At 49.7% G+C, this 23,774-nt stretch overlaps 1 protein-coding gene across 4 annotated transcripts in view; it reads right to left on the bottom strand.

The window, feature by feature from the left end:
* Window positions 1-23,774, bottom strand: part of LMF1 (lipase maturation factor 1) — a 187,931-nt gene that overhangs the window by 25,409 nt on the left and 138,748 nt on the right. For all 4 annotated transcript variants that reach the window (XM_021411270.1, XM_021411272.1, XM_021411273.1 and 1 more), the window contains 4 exons: window positions 21,806-21,980; window positions 19,150-19,303; window positions 15,435-15,618; window positions 8,461-8,573 (listed from right to left, as the gene is read on the bottom strand). In XM_021411270.1, coding sequence (XP_021266945.1) covers window positions 8,461-8,573; window positions 15,435-15,618; window positions 19,150-19,303; window positions 21,806-21,980 — 626 coding nt within the window. The remainder of the gene's footprint in view (window positions 1-8,460; window positions 8,574-15,434; window positions 15,619-19,149; window positions 19,304-21,805; window positions 21,981-23,774) is intronic.

Below are 23,774 nucleotides of genomic sequence, written 5' to 3'. Positions count from 1 at the left end.
ATGTAGGGCATGCTGACAAGGGAAGGAGTAACACCCCAGTCCTTCAGCATCAGGGTCCCCGTTTGTAGAGTGCATCGCCGCATTCACTGGATAAGTTCATAAAATAACCCACAATATAAAAATGTCAAAGTCATGTCAGTGCTCATTTAAACCTGCTTTGCTTCACTACTAAAATACAAACCCTGCTACTGAGCGGGGCACCGCGCTCGCGCAGCTGCTCGCTCCCGGGCTGCACCTCGGGACGCCATAAAGTCAGCTCCTACTGCTAAAATAATTAGGGACGACTCCTGTACACTGGCCATTAGCACTCACCTGTGTAACGTGCTCACGTGGGAAGCAGGAGAGATTGCAGACGGCTGATAAAACTGCAGCCCAATTAAAAGGTCTGCCATAATCACATCTTGACATCTCAATTTAAGCCTTGATTGGCACCCAGATGAGCAATACAGAAATGATTCTGCTAACAAAACACATTAGCATGCAGCTGTTCACCACTTGCTGCTGACAGATTGTCCCCTGGCTGTGCCGAAAGTACAGCAAACACCTCCAAGTTTCACCCTCCTGCAAGCAAAAAGGAATGACCCAAAGAAGCCCAGAGCAGTGCATTTTGAGCTGCACAGGGACAGCCCTCACCTAACAACTGATAGGGTGGGTGTCAAGGGATGAGAGGGGTAGAGGTGTGCCCACTCTGTTACTGCTATGGCTGTTTTTACATCCTTTTCTGAGGCTCCTAGAAGTCAAATGGCGGCTGAAGTGTTACTCCCACAGTGTTTGCTTCTCAGGAGCACAAAATTTCCTGTTAATAATTGGAGCAGGAAGGTTTACGCAGGTTCAGGTAGCCTGCAGGCTCCTATCTGAGACAGATAGGAAGTTTAACAGCTGTGATGTTTGGTTGCTTGCTTGAATTCACAAAACACATCCACCACCCCAAAACCTTCATGCTACCATCACTGGCTGCCTAGAGAGGGGCAAAAGCAGCTGCTCTAATCCTGAGGTAACAACATCATCCCCAAAAACAAACTCAGACAGCTCCTCTCAGAAACCAGGCAAATAGCATCAAACAGAAGCAATGATGTTCCCTTTTTCTTGCTGGGGATGCAGATAGTAGAGGGCTGGGGGCTTTGTCTGAGCGCCTCAGGCAGAGCTCGGACACCCCAGAACTGCTTGGACCCTGAAGAGCCTTCCCCAACACCAAGGTCCACCCAGGACCCTTCTGGAATGAAAATCTCCTTGCCCCTCCTGAAAGGGCTTGCCTGCCCAGATTAAACAGTATCTATCATCTGATTTGGTATGATTTTTCCCATATGTTCTTTGTCTATTAAAATGTTTGCTATCAAAGGGATCGGCATGTAAAACTAGAACCGTGTGAGCATTAAAGCAACCACACACAACTGAAGCTGCGTTTTTGTGGCAGAAAGTTTGCCTTTCTATCTGAGCATGTTTCCAGCCCTTACGTTCAGAGTTCAAACAAACCTGAGAGGTCCCCATGAGCCCCCAGCTCCAAACCAAGCAGCCCCTCAGCCCCACCGCATCCCACCTGTGCAGAGATGCACAGCGCATACTGAGCTGCTCACAGCCTGAGAAAGCTGAGGAACTGCAGCAGAAATACCACTGAGCACAAAACACCAGGACAGCACAGCTAAGCATCCACTGCCTGTCCTCCTTGTGCCTTCCTGGGGCTAGGGGAGAAAAACAGAAAGCTCGTAACCATCATCAGTCTTACCTCCTGAGGCTTGCTGATGTAAAAGCTGCAGCATTTAATACTCACTGGAGCCCCTTGTTTCAGGGTTAATAGAGTTTACAAGCTATCCCACTATTTATAAGCTACCTGGGTGCCTCATTTCCAGAGTTACGGTTTGCAATCTCCATGCTCCCTCCTCACTATGCAGGGAGCAAGAACACCACGGACCCACCAAGCCAGGGCTCACAGTCTGCAAGCATCACCTGAGGACTTGCTCAGCTGCAGCCCATCCAAGCCCCATGCATACAGAATGAGGAACTGCTATGGGCTGCAGCTCGCTTTACCAAAAAATTGATTTTTTTTTGTAACTTCAGGGCTTATGCAAAGATTTCTGGGATAGTGGAAGTGATCTAAGGGTCCCTGGGACTCCTCTGAGTGCAGGACATGGCCAGCATGTGGAACCTTGCTGCTGGAGGGAAACATCTTCAAGAAGGTCACGAGGAAGCTGCTTGACTTCTTTGTTAAAAGAAGACTGATGTCCTCTCCTCATACCAGAGGGATGAGCAATGCTCGTGTTCCACTGGCAGTCAGGAAGGTCAGGGAGGCCACTCCTTGCTGCAAGCACTTTCCCAGGATTTACCGAGTGAACACAACTGGAGCTCTCTCCAACCTGCTGGGAAGCAGCGGCTGCAGCCACCAGCAGGGACCATGCGGAGGAGGCATCCAGCCGAGCCCAGGTGAGGTCCAGTAGGAGACACCAGAGCAAAATCATCTCTTGAGAGGCATGATACGGTCAGAATAAAGCAAACCAGATGCTCCTCCTCCAGGAGGCAGAAAACCCACTCTGCTACGATGACAACAGTGGGGTGCAGGACAAGGGACAAGAGTGTCCCATTGCCAGCTCCACTGCAGAAGTGGAGCTGGCACTCGTGTCCCTGGAACTGGACACACGTGTCCCTGTGCCACCACCTCCTGGGTGAGCACGTGCCCTCCATCGCTGCCCACACCGGGCAGGGCTGCAGCCCTGGTGGGGGCAGAGAAGCTAAAAATACTTTGCATTATTTTTTAAATCAATATATTCATCCCAGCAGATGCCCAGTAGCAGCTGCGCCGTAGCACTTTTAAGATTCGATCATATATCAGCCTATTATGACATCTTCCAACTGTACGTGTTAAAAATTAGCAGCAATATTGGAGTTGTTGCGAGGGAGGGCTAAATCTCCCAGACAGCTGTAATTAGTTCCAGAGGGTGCAGCTGTCTCCCTGCAACAGCTGAGGGGTTCGAGGGAAAAAACCAGAGCTGGTGTTTTCTGTTAGAATTAATGGCCTGACAGGGCAAGCCGGGGCGGGAGAGGGAAGAAAGAAACCAAAACACGAGGCGTCCCTTCGATGTGTTGGGTTTCTTTATCTCGAGGTTCCCCACTCCACTGTAAATCAGAGAGCAAGTGGCAGTGGAAAGTACAAATTCATTAAAGCAGCAGAGCCTCCATCCCTGGCTCTCCTGCTTGTTCTAGCCGCGTGAGCAGCAGTGATCATAAATTTAGCTCAGCCCACAAACTGCTCGTAGCGTAAGGGCAGTTTTATGGGTTGTTTTTCCACGTCACTGACTTCTCTTTCTCCGAGGCTCTTGAAAGGTCTGGGCCTTGAGCTGGAGCATCTCATCCTCAAAACTCTTGGGAGAGGGCAAAATGTCTTTTTTTGCCTCCGTTTGACAAGTTAGAATGTGACATAATAGGGACATGCTTTGGTGGGCATGGTGGGGATGGGTTAATGGTGGGACTTGATGATCTTAGAGGTCTCTTCCAACCTGAGTGTTTCTATGACTCTATTCTATGATTCTTGGAGGCTTTTTGTCCACTGACAGCAGAGCAAACCTGGTGGGAATGGAATGTGGGTATCCGCTGGGCTTAGGCACTGCCCGGATTCCCCTGGGCATGGGCAGAGCCAGCACACAGTCTCTGCACGTGGAGGGGATGGAGCAGACATGTCCCCGCCACGGAGTTGGCTCTGTTAATATTGTCCCTGTGTATAGGGAGCTGCAATAGAACCCAACGAGAAAGCCAAAAGAACATGTTGGGCCTTGAGAACTGCATCACTTCCCAGGACAGGTCTCATTGCTGGCAAATGGCTTTTCAGTGGGAAAGACACAAAAAACGCTTTACTTCTCTGTGCAGAAGACACCTACGATGCATACTTTCTCCTAATCTTCTATTTCCTGCCTTCCTTCAGCACCACTCTCATTAGTTACACGATGACCGTTGCCCCTGCTGGGTTGGGCCTCTGTTTGTTTGTCCTATTTAAAAAAATACTTTTTGGTCTTTTACCCTAAAAAAGCACCACGAGTTCCATAGTGTTCCTAAAACCAAACTGGCCACCCCAGGACTGAGCCCAGAACCTTCCTCCTCCCACGCCATCCTCTCGCCAAGGCTTTGGGGAGGTCTCTTTTCCTGCACCCAAGGGAGCAGCCGCTGGTTTACGTAGATTTCTGATTCTCTTCTGTGCTCATCAGGGCTGTAAATAGACATTTTAGGGCCCGGCCCTTCCTAGTCAGGTAGCATCAAATTGGAAGTGCCACCTCCATAAATAACACCGGTGCGACAAATCCAGGGCTTCGGCTGCATGCTGGGGCTCTTCCAACAGAGTGTGACTATAATTGGAATAAAAGTCCTTAAGTGAACATGATTTAATATCAGACACACTGAACACTTCAGGTCAAAAATAAAATCGATTTTTTTTTTTCCTCCCTCTGTAGGCAAAGCCTCATTTTTGCTTTCTTTCGTTGTTGCAGGCTGTTTCCATGACGGTGTGTTAAACACTTATTAATTTCTCAGCCAAAGCCCCACCATTCAGATTTATGACGGCGGGTGTTTTATGAACTATCCGCTGCACAATAATATTTTGTAAATCTACATTCCACAAACATCACTTTGCTTGAAGTAAAGCTTCACACTCAGCTAGGCCGGGCGCTCAACAATGCCCTCATTTTTAATCAGTCACCTGTTTCTCATTTTAAGTTTATCACACTTGAAAAAATACTATAATTTCTAGAGTTGTAAAGAAACCTACAAACTTTGGTCTCAGAAATTTCATTTCGAAGGCATTAACTCATTTTGAAAGTCCCTTGGCTATTTAAGGTGTAGAGTTTCCATTAACAGAATAAACTCCGTGGAGTATGGAGCGTAATGTTCTTATGGAAAACAGTCCCTTCCCCTAATTATTTAGTCTAGCAGGGAATGAAAATAATTAAGTCTCAAAATTCCCCTTAGAGTGGAGGGGGGACTGGGAGGAAAGCAGCAGCTACCGAAGGGAGCGGAGTGGCGATGGCTGGAGGTGGGCATCAGCAGCATTAAGGTTTGCAGTGACAGCCTCATGCCACCCAGGGCAGCTTTGGACGCTGCCAAGGCTCAGGAGCTCTGGAATTCTCTCTTCATCCCAAGTGTTACCATTAAGGCTCAAATTTAAGGTTGTTGTTTGCAACTCAAATGAAATTACACCGCCAAAAAGGCAATTAGTGGCTGCCAGCACTGAGGTTCTGCTCATCCAGTGCTCAACTCAATATTAATACGGAGTTAAAATTAAAAAATAATTGAATGGCTTGGGCTGGGAGGGACCCTAAGGATCACAGACTGGATGCCTTGCTTATAGAATCACAGGATGGTTCGAGTTGGAAGGGAGCTCTCAAGGCCGTCTGGTCCCATTTCCTGCACTGAGCAAGGACACCCACAGCTCCATCAGTGCTCAGAGCCCCGTCCAGCCTGACCATGGGTGTCTGTAGGGATGGGGCACCGCCACCTCTGGGCACCCTGTGCCACCCTTAGCATAAAGAGCTTTTTCCTTAGATCCAGTCTAAATCTCCCCTCATTTAGTTTGAGACCATTTCCCCTTGTCCTGTCATAAAAGACCCTGCTAAATAGTCTGTCCCCTTCTCCGACTGTTCTCACACCACAGGATCCTCCATTATGGCCAGGGTACTCTGGGTGGATGGGAGTGCAGGAGAGACCTCGCTTCAGTGAGCCTAAAATCCAGCGGGGAAATGGCATTTCTGAAATGCAGCAAGAAAGCCCCAGGAAGGCAGGGAGGGAGCCCGCCTGAGCAGAACGAATGCGGGAGCAGAAGGGGCTGCCAGAGCTGCTGCAAGCGCGCCAGCCATGAATGCCAGAAGTGTAAACTCAGCAGAATTGGGATGGGGCATAAAACCTACAAAAAAAAAAAAAAAAAAAAAGGCAGTGAATGCTTTTCTATCGGTCTGTTATGTTCTTGCTGTGAAGGCTCTTGGAAGAAGCATAAATAACAACCAGTGACTACCTCACATCCCTGCACCTCCCCACTGCACCTGGGTACAACACGGGGACGTCAGCGCAGGTATTGGGGTTGACCCACTCAAACCAAAAACGTGAGCAGCGAACTGGGACCCAGGGTTAAGTGGTGTGCTGGACTCCAGTCTGGGCCAAAAAGAGCATTTGTAAATTGTTATTTTTATTTTAAGCCACCCAAAAATACACTAGGCCCGTGAAAAACTTTTAAAACAAAAAGTAATGCCAGAGCAAAGGCAGCTGACACATAAAACCAGCACTGGATCCTGATCTTTTCCTACTATAAACTAGCTGCTAAGGAGTGAAAACAGAGTCTGAGCGTTGGTTAGAGCAAGGTACTGCATGAATCAAAGCCCTGTTTGCTGAGATACAGAGCACTGTGTGTGCAGCACACAGCATCACGCTGCTCTGCCATCGCTGACCAGCCTGTGTCCCTGGGCAGTCACTATCCTATAAATGCTAACAAAGACAAAGATTTGCTTTGTTTTCATTCTAAATTCCTGAAAATACAATTTCCTCACCTGTCACAGAACACAGTAAAAATTTATAAGTTTTTTATGTATTTTTTAACACCACCGATGCCAGAACATACAAAAGAGGTGCAGCCCATTGAGGCAAAGCCCCGAAAGGCACGATGCACATCTGATTTCTGAGCTGCTGCCATGTTTGTGGTTGCAGCCGTGGTGAGGAGCGGGAGCAGCGCCGCTGGCACTGGGCAATAAACAGCCCTGGGATTATGGAGTGCTTCTGTCACTGCCGAGCACCGCTCACCGCCAGCTGCCACCAGCTGGTACCCACGTCTGGCTGCTGGCACCGGGGGACACCCAACTCCATCTGGGGGCTCTGACAGAGGGCCAGCACTACACAGATCTCCAGCAGCTCCTCCAGCACTTTGTACCCCACCACGATCCCTCAAATGCTCCCCAAAGGAGCCATACTGTGGGTCCCAGTGCAGCCCTCTCCCAGCCAAGCAGAGCTAAAACCCCTCCATAAACGGTATTAAAGCTGTATGCATCCATGGCAAGGGACATGCTGGCGTCTCCCAGCATGCCTTTTGGAGCAGTAAACACAGGGTCCCCGAGAAATCTCCTGGGCTGCAGCCAGGGTGTCATTTTTGTGTGCATAACCTGCTGCCCATGCAGCCCAAGGAGCCATGGCAGAATCCTACAGCAAACCCGGGCAATACACCCCGACTTAGGGGAACACCGGCACGCAGGGAGGGCTGCATCAAGAAAACGGGCTCTGAAAAGAGAATCCATGCAAAATCCCAAATAACTGCTTTTATAGCAGTCTCGGCTCCTATTCTTGGAGGGAGCGTGTCACCATCAGCCTGCAGCAATGCTCTGATGTGGTACTGGTGCTGTATGAGACCATTCTGGCTGCCCAAGGAACCTCAGAAATGTGGTTACAAGGAACAGCCAAATACAATGGTGGGACACTCACTGGTGTCCCAAGCCGTGTATCTCTCAGTTGTGGGGGTTTTTTTGTATACATACATACACTCTCAACACATATTGAAGGGCATATCCAAAAGAAAGGGCTTCGATAAAAGGTGGATAAGCTAGAAATGGAGTCTCCCCACAGAAGATTTGGGGGACACACTGCATTAAAGCTGAAAAGCACAGCTCAGTTTCAAAAGGAAGCTCACTTCACATGGTGCTGGGAGCCTTAATCCCTGTTTGTAATGCATCTTGAGAGCCTCAAATGGAAAACATTAGCAAGAGCATAATATTACTTGAGTTGATCCAAAATTCCCTTAAAATATTTTTTCAGCTAAAAATAACTTCATCAACAAAATAGACACTTTTGTGAAAAATTTCCTTTTGTAGAAAACCTTTGGGGTTTTCATCTGTGCTTTGCACTTGCTGATGTTTGCTTTGTCACTGAAAATGCAAACAATTCCAAGACAAGTGTCAACAAAAACAATTCTTTTTGCAGGACCGTTTCATCTTTGAAGTATCCCAATAGGCTGCTGGAAATGGTATTTTTGATCTGACCTTGCAAAGTGATCATGGCAAAAAATCTGAAGCTGTGGGGCAGGAAACCACCGCGGTAGGCAGGATCCATGTCCAAGAGAAGCAGTGCTGGGCGCTGGGAAGGGGCCAGCCCCAGGTCCCCTGTCCCCACCACGGCACTGAGCACCAGATCTCTATGGAGTCCCGTTATAAAATTGCCCCGTTAAACACCACCTGTGTGGCATCAAATACAAAGAGCAATCAACCAACAGGGATGGCGACTCAACCACCTCCCTGGGCAGCCTGTTCCAATGCTCTTTTGGAGAAGAAATTTCTCCTGATATCCAACCTGAAATGCCCCGGCACAACTTGAGGCCATCAGCTCTCATCCTATCGCTGGTTACTGGGAGACCAACTCCCACCACTCTACAACCTCCTTTCTGGCAGGAACACTCACGCTGAATGCACAGCCCATGTGCTTTCTACCAAGAAGCTTGCCCCAGGCCCTTACCGTGGGGGATCCTTGCCTGCGAATGGGTTCGTTGCCATCAGGGACAAGGCCTCCTCTTCCTGGGCCAGCAGCTTCCCTGCCAGGTGGATGATCCACTCATTCTGCTCATAGGTCTGCGAGAAAGAGGAGGAAATACAGAGGTTAGGGACCTCTGAGCTTTAATTACAGTTCAACATGTCTGTGTGATCTCTGAGCAGGGAGCACAGTTGATGCGATGGCAAACAAGAGATTTGCTGGCAGGCTCCAAAACCTTGAGGCTGAGACCTACTGAGAATTCATCCATTACTTTAAAATACGTTGCTTTCCCTGTTGTGTTATCAGACAAATAGCAGAAGAAAGTGAATTCTCCGTTCCTGGATTCTCAGCTACCGGACTACCTCCAACGTCTGTGCCGTGCCCTTTATCCTGCTACCACTGAAACCAAATAAATCAGCCCTGGGATGCTGCGGCCCCCATTGAGCTGCCAATTTTGACTCCATTTTACCTCCCTCCATGAACGAATGCATCTCACCCCCTGCAGGGATTCTTGGTGAGGCTCCATAAAAAGCATTTCCTCTTCTGGGGAAATAAGTGCCTTATACTCATTTTTTTTCTCCTTCTTTAATGTGCACCTAACTGGATTTTTTAATGCAAGCAGTAGGGGACACTGTGGGAAAGCTAAACCCAGCATTTGTACCTGCAAGGCTGTGACTAAAGCAGAACATCAATGCAAAGTTACTCTGCAAATCTTTTACAATGGCAGAGTTTGTTATTTCCGTTGCTAGGGGAAACAGGGGAGAGAAAGGAGACGTGAAGCCCCAAACTCTGGTGGGAAGCTCCATCAAGCAGCAGTGCTACCTCGCAGGGTTTCTGACCTGTGCTCATCACAAGTTAGAGGAAAGCCTCAGATATTGAAGCCAACAGCTTTGTAGAAAGTTTCCTAGCGGTGCTGCCCGGTGTGCAAGGAACCTGCGGGTGAGAAACCAGAGCCGCGCGGAGGACCCCAATTCTTCAGAGCCTGCTGCAAACCAAGGGGCTCGGTGATGGAGGAATGGGCTCCTTGGCTCTCCCGGTCTCCAAACTGTTAATTAGCGGCTCCATGTGCACGAGAGTTGGACTTCTGGTTTGTAAAGTGTTTTTCTTGTAAAATTTACAGCATGTCTGGCCCCAGCAAGGTCTGCGGTGAGAAATTTCCACCCGGCGCGGCTCCCCCCGCTCCCCCGGCACCAAGGCCTGGATACGGCGCGATGCTGGGAGCAGTGGGAGCGGGGCCGCGCTCACGTCTGCGCTGCTTAACTCATTACCCTGTAAAGCGATACGGTGGCGAAGGGGGAAAGAAAGAGCCCAGGTGATTTGGGCTCCATCCAGGGCAGCATCGCGGAGGTGACAGTTCCTCTCTGCGGCTCCACTGGGAGCAGACCCTGTGTGGCACGCTGCTATATCTATCTGTGATATTTAGGATGGGAGAGACTCACCTGGCACCGAGCAAAAACGGAAGAGTCAGAGCTTGAACCACCAAAAGTATTAAATAGAAAAAGCCAGGAGCGATGCACATGACGCTAAGGTGTGCACAGTGGGTTCACCTTTTGATTTTGGATCTTTTGAAGCGGAAATCCTACAGCATCCCTGGCCATTTCAGGTGGAGAAGCCAAGGGCAAAGCACACCCCCAGGCAGCTCCCTGCTGTTGCTGGGACAGGACCACTGACACCAGGAGCAGCACACACCACCACCATCAACACAATGAAAAGGCATGAGACGAGCAGCTCCCTGAACCAGGCTTGAGGCAGAACACATTTCTGGGACTGGCTTTGCTCCTTGTTCCCATCTGTGCATTGCTGCAGTCTCCCCACCACCACGCAGCAATGCTGCACCCACACTTCTCTGCAACCATTTCTATTCTCCAACCTCTCTGTAACAATTTTTATTCTCCACCTTCTCCATTTTCACATTTTACCGGTGTATAAACACAGAATTCTCATCCTGAATGCATTCATTTGCATGCAGATGTATTTAATAACCTTATAGGATTTTAAGCCCAATCACCACTATGTTAGGCAGCAGCAGTAGCAACCAAATTCTGCAGAGATAATGTAGAAGAGAATAAAATAATCACAAAAAATGTATTAAAAAAACCACACAAGCACTACAGGGAACACGTTCCCAACTGAAATAATAATAGTAAGAAGCCTTCTCCTCCAGGTTTAATTGATCATTTAATGGAAAAGGACTGCGGATTAGCGTGGCATTTTATTGAATCTCAGTCCTGGCACAGGCACACGGGAGGAGGTAACTCTGAGATGCACATGTGGAAACAGCTGGAAACTTGGCACCGGAGCCCCGCATTATGATTTTGCATGGTTGGGAGCTCTGCATGTTCTCACATCGGGTGGATGGCGGGGGAGTTTGCATTTCCGTGCTGCTGTAAGGGGCATTTCTGGCATCACAGCCTACTCACATCAGGGATGCAAAGCAGTGACTCCACCACTGGGGATGTTTTCACCCAACACTCACATTTCTGCTTACACTGACGTTAAGGAGTAACCTCAGCAGTCACTATTTGGAGAAGCTGAGCTATCAGCTGGAGGAATGACACCTATCCCACAGAAAGAACAGCATAACCAATGCAGGGCTTTGCTTTCCTAGAACTCCATCTCAACGCCTGCTGCCATCCTGCTACCCAAGAGGCTTAACCAACAAAAACTGAAGGTTATGCCAGGTTCCATCACTTCCCATCACCTCCCATCACCTCACCCCCTTCTTCCTGGGAGCTCCTCAAAGAGGCAAACCATTGCCCCGCAGTACTGTTCTCACTGTATCATTTCAGTGGGCAGTTCCCCCAGCCCCACCAAGAGCCACCCCACAGCCCTCTGTAGATAAAGTGCTCAGGGAAGCACCCCTGGAGGAAGACAACTGACCCTGGTTAAATAAAGAAAATATAATTCCTACATTCTGCACACGGAACAAACCACCTGAGTGCGGCAATGGAAAATGGAAGTGAATCGAGGTCTGTGATTTTAGGAGGGGAAAGAAAGGAAATGTAAAAGGCTGTGCCTAGCGCACTGCGCATGAGGCTTAGGTTTTACTGCACTGCACACACCTCCTCCTGCACGTTGCTGCCATGCAGCGTTTTCCTGTAAGTACCTGGCTGGACGGCCCAGGTAACAGAGGCTGGAATACAATATTTTATAAAAATATCCATCTCCCTTCTCTCCATATAGGGTTTCTTTTTCTCAGCTCTCCCAGCACGTGCGGTAAGGTGAAGCCTCCTCTCCCAGCTCCCCTGTCCTGCACCCAGGTCTGTCCTGCTGCTCACATTTCTCTTTTCTCTCTGGGAGTCAGCTGAGTTGCACCTATAAACTCACCCATCACATCTGGCAAACACAGCTTTCTCCTAGGTGCCCCACAACTGCTGTCATTTTGTGGCAGTACATGCCAGTTTAGAGGGCTTTTAGGACACAGTGATGTGCAATCTGAACAGCACACCGGGATCCCGTGCCCTGTACTCAATTAACATGGGGTAACACAATTCCCAATTCGCTTCTTCACAAACACGTGAAACAAAGTGATCTGAATTTTAGCTGCATCTCATGTGCACAGACCGACACTTTTGGAGGCACCTCAAGGTATGATGCAACAAAACACTGGGCTTTAAAAAACAATATCGGGATGGTGCTGGGGATGTTATTCTCTGACTGGTGATTAGCTGGTGAGCAGCAAGAGCACATTTCTACACTGGCCAGACTCAGACCCTGCTATGGAGAGCTTACACAATCTAAACAGAAGAAATACCCTTCATGCCACAGGAAGGAGAGACGAAACATTTCCTTTGATTTTTCATTATTCAGAGCACTGAAAGCTTTCCACTGCTGCCCAGCGGTGAAGAACACATCTTGTTCTACAAACAAGGTGCTTCTGCCAAGCCCGAGACATCCTGCTACCAGGAAAAGTGACCAACTCGAAGCCCCTGAACTACGAGCAGTATTTTGTTTTCTGGTTGTTACTTCTGACTGATGCTGACCCCACTGCAGGCTGCCAAAGCTCTGCCCACGACACTTTCTGTACCAATGGCACAGCACAGCTCCATTCGGGGTTATGGGGGTTATGGTGGTGGGGCCCCTACAAGCACCCACCATAAGTGGTAAGTTAAATAATTACAGGAGTGTTGCCATCAGCTGGTGGACAGGCAAAGCTTTAACAATCTCTTTCCAGCAAAATCAGGATCTTTGCATTGAAACAACCAGGAGCAGATTCTGCCATCGCACTATCTTCTCGTTGGAAACTTTTTTCCTAACGCTTAACCTGAATTTTCCCGAGATTAAATCATATTCTGCCATTTAGCCCATTATTTCCTCCCCTCTCCACAGGGACCCAGAAAACAGATTGTTACTTTCCACTTTGCGGTGGGTTTTCCCACATCCCAAACCTGCTCTGTTGCCTTCCCTCTGCTCCCAGCACATGCAGAACTGTTCTCATGGTCGCTGCAGGACCAGGGTTCTGTAGGTCCCCCTGCTGCACCCATGCCAGTTGGCTGCATCCTTCCCAAATTAGGATGCTTGTCTAAGGGTGGGGGGCCTCCTCTTCTATCTGCTCGGACCCAGACCTGCAGCACCACTGGGGGCTTTTAGACCTCTTCCTCCATTGTAAATGGCATGTTATGTTTAGGCAATAAAATTACCATCACAAACATTGCTTCCTGGAAAACAACGTCATGTTACATTATGCATAATCAAGGCACTATGGTAATTAGCAGCCAACTGCTAATTGCAGCGCAGAGCGGGGCAGCATTGGTTCTCCCTGGCTCCCCCATAGTGGGCTCAGAGCACATCCTGCAGCTACAGCCAAGGTGGGAGCTGTGCAGGAGGACGGCGTCGTATGTCAAGCGGTGATGAGGTGCAAAGAGGAACCTGTCAGAAGCAGCACAAAGGGATGGTAAATATCTTCCCCCAAACTCCCCGGGCTTTCCTGCAGCCTGTCAGAGCGGGATATGGCAGGTCCTTAAGTGACTGCCTCCTGCACCAACCTCGTGACGGCAGCAAACAGCGGGGTGAAAAAATCCAGAACTTCTAAAAACAAATTAAACCTAATCCAGAGGCTGAAGGAACTTGGTTTTATGGACTCCATAAACTACTGTACGGGCTTTGCGGAACTCGCCTGATTCCACAGACTTCTGCTGGGCTTTCGGCTTCTGATTCCTCATCCTTCCCACCGCTTTGCCAGACTCTATCTGAGCAGTGAGCAAAGGGGAAGCCAACAGAGTCCTGGGCTGCATCAGCAGAGGGGTGGCAGTGGGGGAGGGAAGGGATTGTCCCCCCACTCTGCTCTGCCCTTGTGAGGCCTCACCTGGAGTACTGAGTACAGTCCCAAGGCCCCCAGCACAGAGCGTTGTGGAGCTGATGGAGGGGGGTGCAGAGGAAGGCATGAGGATGCTCAGAGGCCGCGGAACCTCTCCTATTGGAACAGGCAGAGAGCTGGGGGTGTTCAGCCTGGAGGCTCCAAGGACACCTCATTGCAGCCTTCCAGTACTTGAAGGGAGCTTATAAACATGAGGAGAGCGACTTTTTACACAAGCAGATAGCGACAGGACAAGGGGGCATGGCTTTAAACTACAAGAGGGGGGATGTAGGTCAGATGTTAGGGGGAAATTCTTTACCAGGTTGCAGTGGGAAGCCATGAGAACCACCCACGTCTTGCTACGGAAAGGATCTGTGGCATCGTGGCAACCTTGTGGCAAAAGGGGACAGCACACTGGGGGTGACGCATACCTCCTGAGCACTAATTACCGCTAATCAGCCGGTGAGGACAGACGCCTTCGCACATGCATGCTCCACCAGCCCCCAGGCTGATCGGTGCATTTCAGGGAACCCCTCGGTGCATTAAAAAAATAATCATAAAGATGCAGATGAGGCTGTGTTATTTCCTCTTCCTGCTCGTCCCCAGACTGCCCCATAGATCACTGTCACTCAGCGCACAGCCGCTGCCCGCCGACAGACAGGGCCACTGTGCGGCGATGTCTGTCAGCACCAGCACGGCAGCACTTGCCATGATGCTGCAGTATCGGTGCCTTGTGCTCATTTGGTCTCCTCAGGCCTCAGGCATCCTGATCTGGTGGGGGGCACCCAGCCCACGGCACGGGGTGGAGCTGGGGGGGGCTGTGAGGTCCCTTCCAACCCAACCACGCTGTGATTCCATGCTGGAGCCCTCCTGGAAAGCAGGAAGTTTTAAACCAACAGCTCCAACTTCTGCACCCTCATTTAATGCTGAGCAACGCTGCTGGTCAGAGCTTTAACCTTTGCTGTCGTCTTGCTGAGGGATAAGCATACCTAATGCAGATTAAATGAAATTCCAGCACACAAAAAACTAGCGGGGTAAATAGAAAACCATAGCCAAAGAGCGATGGTTATGTCATCACCAAGGAATCTAAAAGGCGCCTAAATGAAAATACCACAAAGAAAAAACAGTGAAGTTTGGGGCAGGGGGGAAGAGAGAGGAAGAACGCCGGGAGGAGACGTGGGAACAAAGGGAGAAATGGGGCTGCCCCCACTGCTGCTGTGAGCCCCAACTTGGTAGCACCCCCTCTACGTTCTCCTGGTCGTGCCATTTTGTGGAAAAGGCTATAGGATGTTAAAGAATTAATTTACAATCTTCCCCCTCTTCTCTTCCTTAATAGAGAGCCATCACCTGTCTGTGGGTGCCAGCTGGGGATGACACGTCCCTGTGCAGGACAGTGAGCAGTGGCTGCCCACTTTGCCACCACGCCAGGGACAGGCATGCTCTCCATCTCTTTAACTCTTGTTATTGCCGAGAAACAATTAAAAAGCCTCACATAACATTTCCAAGAGTTTCATTACGCCAGCAGCAGACATCCTTTAGGAATACAATTATTATTTTTTTTAAACATAATTAACTTAGCTGAGGCTTCAAATATCCACCCCCCTGCCCAAGCACACTGTAAATTCACATGGATTGCTTTCCCTGGTCCAGGGGACGCACGTACCTGGAAGGCCGCGAACCACATCAGCCAGTCCAGGCGGTAGTGGTAGGGTGAGATGAAGCATGGCCGTCGCCACAGGTCCCCAGGCTTGCACTTGAAGTTGAACTCCTGCCAGACAGCAGCAGGGTCGTTGGGGTCCGGGCTGGATGTTCCCTGAAGGATGACTTCGGTTCTCTCCTTGGTGATGCTGCAGGACACAACATCAGGGCTGTTACTTGCCTCAAGTCAAGGGTAGATGCGGCATGTAGGGATGCTGTCTAGTGGGCATGGTGGTGATGGGCTGGGGTTGGACTTGTTGATCTTAGAGGTCTTTTCCAACCCTAACGATCCTGTGATTCTGTGACCTTCACTCTCTTCTTAGGCCAACGTCTCTCTTTGGCATAGCACCACAGAATGGTTTAGGTTGGAAGGGAGCTCTCAAGGCCGCCTGGTCCCACTCCCTGCACTGAGCAGGGACACCCACAGCTCCATCAGTGCTCAGAGCCCCGTCCAGCCTGACCGTGGGTGTCTGCAGGGATGGGGCACTGCCACCTCTGGGCACCCTGTGCCTTTCCTCACCACCCTCAGCATAAAGAGCTTCTTCCTTATATCCAGTCTAAATCTCCCCTCGTTTAGTTTGAGACCATTTCCCCTTGTCCTGTCACAACAGAGCCTGCTAAACAGTCTGTCCCTTTCCTTCTCACAGCCTCCCTTCAGGTAACTGGAAGGCTGCTAGCAGATCTCCCCAGAGCCTTCTCTTCTGCAGTGTGCCCAGCAGCCAGCTCTTGGGGCACCACCACCACCAGCCTCTGCGCTCCATCCTGATCACAAAAGAGGTTTCATGGAGCTATTGCTCAGCAAGAGGAAGAGGTACCGTGTGAACTGCTGCAAATCAAGCCAAGGAAAGCAGAAAGGAAAATAAAAAAATGCCCCCCAAACCTAGCAGACATTTTGAAACTGTGTTAAAAAGCACCCAACCTTATGGCAGGTCATGCACATTCGCTCTGCTGCTGGGATTGACCTTCTCTGCACAGCTAAGTGGCAGGGCAGTGCAGATGGCAGATTGTCTGGGCCATGCAAAGCCCACGTGAGAAAACGAATGTCGAGTTTCCAATGACCTGACAGTGATGCTCATCTACACAGGTGAGCTGATTTCCCTCACAAACACGTAACAGCGTAACTCTCCCTTATCCAAGCCGCGCAGCTCCTGACACTCTTTCATTTTTTACTACTTTGGTCCTTCCTCCTTCAGCCCTAAAACTAAAACTCTGGAAACACACAGGCACCGCCTTCTCCCCCAGTGGCTTCCAGTGATAGATGCTTACAGCCCACGGAATGCTGCGCATCTCGGCTTATAATTGTTACCTCCGTTTAATAGATTCCTGGATTCTCCAGCCAAGTTCTATATTATACACTGGGCTGAGTTATGAGCCGTGGCCAGCTGCCCAATGGTTAGAAACACACTGTAAATCAGGGACACCAAATTACTAATAAAAGTATGTTCCTACTGTGTGATTCAAAATATGTCAAGTTTCACATAATCGTATATTCATTATAAGCTGCAATCCTCTTTTTATTGGTTTACATAGGCTGGAATTACAAACATATTACAGCAGCATTTCATCACATGCTCTTTAGGTTCTGGTAACTGCTGAAGCAGAAACCATAGACTGAAGAAGAAAAAGAACAACAACCCAAAGAAAACAATCTCCCGTAGCTTCACCGCTCCAGCCTTCAAAGAGGTTCAAGGGCTATTTCTCCCTCTCTCAAAAAATGGAGAAACTTCAGTGTTTTCCACAACCCTCTAGTACTGGTATTTATGGCTTTTTTTTTTCCTATAATCTCTGCTGTTCCAAATATTGGAGAAAACAACCTATCCATGCGATGTGCTGCAGGTGTGCTCTGCATCTCCAGCGCTCACAGTGGGCCCTGCTCCTCCCAACCTGACGCTCTCATAAAAGCCCAATTGCTGCTGCTCCTCCTGCAGGACCTGCCCGCAGCCCACCAACCTGGAGCAGCCCCAGGGGAAGGGAAGCAGCAGCGTGGCCAAACCCAAGGTCTGTGCAGGGAGAACTGGCCCTGCTGTCACCTCTGCGGCACAGAAACCACCCTGCTCATTCTGCCTTGATGCCACGTTCTTTGCCATGTGCTCCCCAGCTGCAAGCTTTCAGGGCAAGGTTGCCTAACCCTTTTGGCTAGTTCTCCATAAGCATGAGGTATTTCTCAGCGTTTTCACAGGTGTTTTGATCAAGGAGAGGCTGAGGGACAGCACTTACCATGGACTGTGGGTTGCCTAAGTCTGCTGACCTGCACCCCAAAAGCCCAGGCTCAGGTTACTAATGCAGGTGGAGGTGCTTCCCCTGTCCAGCCCCACCTCGCAGCCCTCAGTGGGATTTCCTGAGCTGACAGCAGCAGCCAGGCTCTGGGCCTGTCCTCTCCATCTGTCTTTCTGTCTTGCTCTTTTTTTTTTTTCTTTTTTTGAGCCCATTTATACTTTCGTCTCCGCAGTTTCCTGTAGCAATGAATTCCCCAAGTCACTTGTTGGAAAAAGCACTTCCTTTTGTTGGCCTTAAATCTGCTACCCAGCAGCTTATGTGAATATTTACATGAGGGACAGCGAGCACGCGCACGGGAAGAGAAGTTCACCATAAATACAGTGGGTTGGTGACGGTGAGGTGTATCCACTGGATGAACTCACTTATGGATATTTTCATCCCGCTATTACGTTTGCTCCATCAGAATAATGAGCTCACTAAAAGTAGCTCAAAGAAAACAAATTATAATTCAGTGGGAAAGAAACCTGCTCGTTCTTCCCTTTCTCTCTCATAAACAGATATTCCAAGTCTATGGCTACTGGAAAGATTTCTGTTTGGATTTAAGGCTACGGGACCACACTTCATGCTGCTGACAGTGGAGAGCTATACAACCCTGCTGGAAAGGAGCTCTATGGAGAAGGACCTGGGAATCCTGGTGGCCAGCAGGTGACTGTGAGCCAGTAGTGTGCCCTGCTGGCCAAGAAGGCCAATGGGACCCTGGGGGCATTGCACAGTGAGGCCAGCAGGTGAGGGAGGTGCCCCTTCCCTCTGTCTGACCTGGGGTGCTGCATCCAGTGCTGGGCTCCCCAGTTCTAGGCAGACAGGGAACTGCTGGAGAGAGCCCAGTGGAGGGTGCAGAGACGGTGGGGGCCAGGAGCACCTCCTGATGGGAAAGGCTGAGAGCCCCTGGGCTGTTCACGTGGGAAAGAGAAGGCTGAATAGCCTGGGGAATGAGAAGGGATCTCATCAATGCTTACAAATATGGGGAGTGGGCTTCTAAGCAGGGACATGATTGGGCATGGTGGGGATGGGTTGACAGTTGGACTTGATGATGTTAGAGTTCTTTTCCAATCATTTCATAATGATTCTATTAAATATATAAAGGGTGGGAGTCAAGTGAATGGGGCCAGGCTCTTTTCGGTGCTGCCCAGCTACAGGACTAGGGACAAAGGGCACAAACTGGAATGCAGGAGGTTCCAAGAAAAGCTTCTTTACTGTGAGGGTGGCAGAGCCCTGGAACAAGCTGCCCAGGCAGGTGGTGGAGTTTCCTTCTCTGGAGATACTCAAAATGCACCTGGATGTGTTCCTGTGCAACCTGCTTTGAGGAACCTGCTTTAGGCAGAAGTTGGACTGGATGATCTCCAGAGATCCCTTCCAACCCCTACGGTTCTGAGATTCTGTAATATGCCATTAAAATGCAGTACCTTCCAAAAGCTCCATAGGTGTTGACTATCCTGAGGGGGTTGAAGGAGGTGTTCATGACCTGTCTGGAGCTGAGCAGGTTGATGACGACAGGCACGCTGAGGTAGGCGATCAGGAGCCCAAAGGAGATGTTCACCACCCTGCGGATGTGGCAGCCTGGGGGGACATGGGAGCAAAGCAGAGGGATGTGAGCGCTGCACGCAGCCAGCTCTGCCCCGCAGCCAGGAGCAAGCAGCCGGTGCTGCTGCCAGCCGCTATCGCTGAGGAGATCTGTCTTTCTCTAAATAGTCTGAGAAAGGGCTAAGAAGAAAAATGTCTAAAACGCGAGATTAATCATTGCCTCGGCACAGGGGAAAGAACACAGCTGGCACCCGCACCTTGCTCAGCATCGCCTCCTGGGCTGCATCCGGCTCCCGCCAGCCAGGCTCGTTTCAGCCTTCTCCTCTCTGTCCTCACCCACACCCCACTCCTCCCCGTGCAGATCCCGACCCCTTATTGTTAATGCAGGAGCTGCGCTCTGCCGGCAGCGCCTTGGCGTTCGGTTTGCAGGAACAGCGCGGGGCTGCGCTGCATTCACGTGGCATGTGGGGCTGGGGAGAAACCTGCTGCAATCAGACAAATAAGCAGCGGTGACCTCTGAAGGGCTCCTACGTTTATGGTCGTTTTTAATTTGTTTAACATTAACAGCCAACGGATCAGATTCAAAGCACTAGCATGCAGCTTTCCCCTTATCTCCGCAGGAGAGGGATGTTTATTTGAACCCCTCTCAGAAGCTATTAATAATTGTTTAGTCTGAGAACATTTCTGGAGCAGTGCTGGATTTGGAAAGGAGCTCGCCAAGATGTCCCCCCCCCCTTGCTCTGCACCACTGTGGGGTGCTCGGGCGGCATTTTACCTCTTCAATGAACTCTGTAGCTGCAAGCAAGGAGCAGGCTCAGCCCCAGAGCACTGCACGGTCCTGTAACTGTGACCCAGATCCACGAGTCAGTTTCTGGCCCTACGCATTGCTCTTCCTCCACCTCCTGCAGCCAAATGGCTCACAGGATCCTGCCCTCCTCGGTCCTGATGCTGCAATTGTCACCGTGCCCATGGGGTGACAGCAACGTGGTCACAGAAGGAAAAGGGTTTACTACAGGAGAATATAGCGAGGATGGAGCAAGACTTGGGGAAGGCCATGAGCCAATGGGGTCTGGATGAGCAGACAGGAGCCAAGCACTAGCGGTGGGAATTGGAGCTCCCGGTGGGAAATATGCACACGAGGATGTGGCCAGATCCTGTTAAACCAGGTCACAACTGGGACACCCTCCTGTCTTCTGCTCTTGTGACCCGGGGTGAGAGCTCCTCTAAGCCTCTTGCCACACAGCCCATTGGTGCCAGCTCAACAGCCTCTGCTTTGTTAGCAGAAAAACATGCAGAAATCCAAATTCACACAGGATATTTATCCACATTACTTTAAAATTCGCCTTCCCCCCCCTTTTTAAAAAAAAATTCCAGCACAGGGACACAATCCAATCCTAGCAAAATTTGTAATGTAGGACACAGAACACTTAATGAAGCTGCATTAGCCTTGCTGGAAGCCTTGCCTCTGGCCAATAAGCTGCATTTCTTGGTGAAGGAGAAAGAACTAGAGACAGATGCTTTGTCTTGTTGACATTTTTCACTCTTCTGACAGATGTTTAGTATATTTAAAAATGAGCATCTGTGATTGTTGTTGATATTACAGGCAATTTGTCGCTTATAAGCGGTTTACAAAATCACTACAAATACAACCGTACATCTGTTACACAGCCCCATGAAAAATACCCCAGTGCTGCTCGTGCATCTCCTGGAGCCAGGCTGTTTGGAAACTCCCTCCAGAGGGAAGCATCAGCCACACGAATCCGTGTCGTTGAGCTACAAACCCCCTCGTATTTGCTCTCCTGTGTTCCTGGTACGAACAGGAGTTTGCCTCCACCCTACTTTTGGGGAATCTGGGATGCTTTCAGGGAATTCCCTCCCCATGGCCACAGCCAGGAGCAGCTGCTCTGCTCTCCTTCTCCAAGCAGGATGTTGAGCTCTCTTTTCAGTTAGTGGATGAGCTGCTGACCCCACAGCAGATCAACAATCAGTTCTGCTTTTCCTGGAAGTCCAGCCCCATGCTCAGTTACTTATACTCTGATGCCCGTGAGCTCTAGCAGCAGAAGCAAATGCAAGAGTTGCTTCTACATCCAACTTGTGACACCAAACCCTTGCCCCATACTGCACTGGGTGTTTCATCTTTGACTTTAAAAAGTCAAAATAAAATAAAATAAAATTGACCACAAGCTAAATGGCGCAATTCTGCATTGCTTATTTCAAGTTGGAGTCTGATGCTGGCTGGTGAGCACAAAGCCGGGATCCCAGCTGAGCTCCCTGCACAGGCAGCACCGTACCTGCACAGGGACGTGCCCCCTAGTGGCACTGACGTGGCAGAGGTCTACAAACCAGCTGCTGGCTTTGCACACATCTATCAGGAGTGCAACGTTCAGATACCATTCACAGCCCAGAGGGAACCACGTAGGGAGCAAAATTTTCTCCCTGCCCACTCATGTTTGCTCCAGAAGGAGAGGATAGAAAGCTTCTGAGATAAACACACCGAACACACCTCTTTGTCACTTTTCTCCCCCAAGAAGAACTCACCGAGCCCTGGAGGGGGCTGCTGGCTGCTGCCCTGCAACTGCAGCACGCGCTGCTTCACCCCCCCGCGCCCGGGGCTGAACAGGAATGCCAGGCTGCGGTCATCGAAGCAGGCGATGCTGGGCACGATGGTCAGCCAGTTGAGGAAGCTCAGGTTCCCACTGATGATCAGCAGCACCTAAAGTGGAAAGAAGCAGAAGGTGCTGAAGGGTTCAGAGGGCACTCCACAGCTCCTGCCTCTTTGGGGATTTGCTGAATGCAAATCCTTTAAAAATGGCTTTGGAAACACTAGCATTGGCTCTGGCCCTGCACCCAGCCTGATCTGAGCAGCCCTAAACACAGCAGCACTCCAAGCTCTGCCCTGGGGAACCAAGTGCAAGTGTACTGCAATGGGAAAGCAGTGCATCAAGACCTCTGCCCATCACACAGCTTAGGGACAAGTGACCCAGACAGGTCTCACCGTACCATGCCCCAAGCACCAAGGGGAAAGCACAACTCCTCCTGCTCCCAACCCCACACAGTGACAAGGGCTCGTTCATCATTCTGATGATACCCGTGTATCCACAAAATCTATGTTTCTGAAATCCTTCAAGAGGAAATGTTGGATCTTCTAATTAAAGAGCAGCTTTAAATATAGAAGTATGGTTTTTTTTTAAGAGGCATTTTTAATTTTAGCTTTTATTGCCCATTTATGAGATTGTCCTTCATGTGTAAGGAGTAGAAAAATCTGTGAGCCTTTGGAGGAGTCTCCATACATATTTGTGTATATTGGAAAAGACCTTTTGGAGGCACGCATCACTTTTTTCTATGCTTTTACATTGCTATTACAATGTCTTGAAAAACAGAAGGAACCCTCTTGCACCCCAGTTCTCCAGCAAGTCCTAATGAGCACAAAGAGGTGGTGTTTGGGCGTAGCCCATTTGGCCTTGGCCATGAATCACATCTTCGCAGCATATGGCTTCGTTTTGCAGCTTTCACTCAGCTGCATGATGTCACTTCCTTGCCATTTCCACCCATGAGCTGCAGTGAAGACGCAGCCCCACTTCTGCTCAAGGTACGCCCTGACCCCCCCCAAAGCCTTTCACTGCAGCCCCATAAACCAAGCACACAGAACTGCTGATGCCTCCTCTGCAGCACCCAGTTCCTCTGCAGCACCCAGTTCCTATTGAAGCACCCTGCAAGCAACCCATGCACACAAGTCACTGAATGCACAAGCAATTTCCCCAAACCATGTTCCCAGCACAATGCAGAGGTTTTTGCTCCTTACCCATGGGTGCACCGCCCCACGTGTCATGCAGCCCCATTTTATCCCACCTGCCCCACTGAGCTCCTAAAGGCAGCAGCCAGCCCCACGAAGATGCTGAGAACTGACTGACCCCAAAAATCCTTGCCTTGCCAGCACAACAGCCACCAGCCCAACCCTGTTCCTTGCCAGGGCCTCACTGCCTTGCCATCAAACAGGAATGTGCTGCGAGCGATGCAGGGTGCTGGCGTATGGCAGAGTATAGGAACCCACGCACAGAGACAAGAAAAGCAGCTGATGACTGCTCAGGACTATTTCAGTTTTGAGACTGATTTGGATTCCTGTCCCATTAGTCACATTACTTAGGATTTAGCCCTGGCTCTGCTAATTAGCTAGCTGCTCTTCAGACGTATTAAAACAAAAAGGAAGAAAATAGGAAAGAGAAGAAAGTCTCACCATCTTATCCATAAAAAATGAAGATATAAAGCTGACTTCATGCATTACATGTTGAAAAGTAATGCTCTGATGTAATAAAGCCATTTTGTTTGCAGACTCCAGAGCAACTAATGAGAACTTCCCACCTTCCAGCTGGGCTGAAAGCTGCAACTCTGATTGGTACCACAGTTATTCTATTTAAAGAATGCTTCTCCATTACACAGCTGAGCTTTATCCTCCTGTGAACTGTTCACTCATGATTTTTAGTGCATGTGGTCAAGGAAGACTTTTCAT

Source organism: Numida meleagris, chromosome 13 (assembly GCF_002078875.1).
Source record: "Numida meleagris isolate 19003 breed g44 Domestic line chromosome 13, NumMel1.0, whole genome shotgun sequence".
NCBI classification, from domain to species: domain Eukaryota; kingdom Metazoa; phylum Chordata; class Aves; order Galliformes; family Numididae; genus Numida; species Numida meleagris.
The sequence above is the reverse complement of the archived record's forward strand: the minus strand, read 5'-3'. Positions and strand labels throughout refer to the sequence as shown.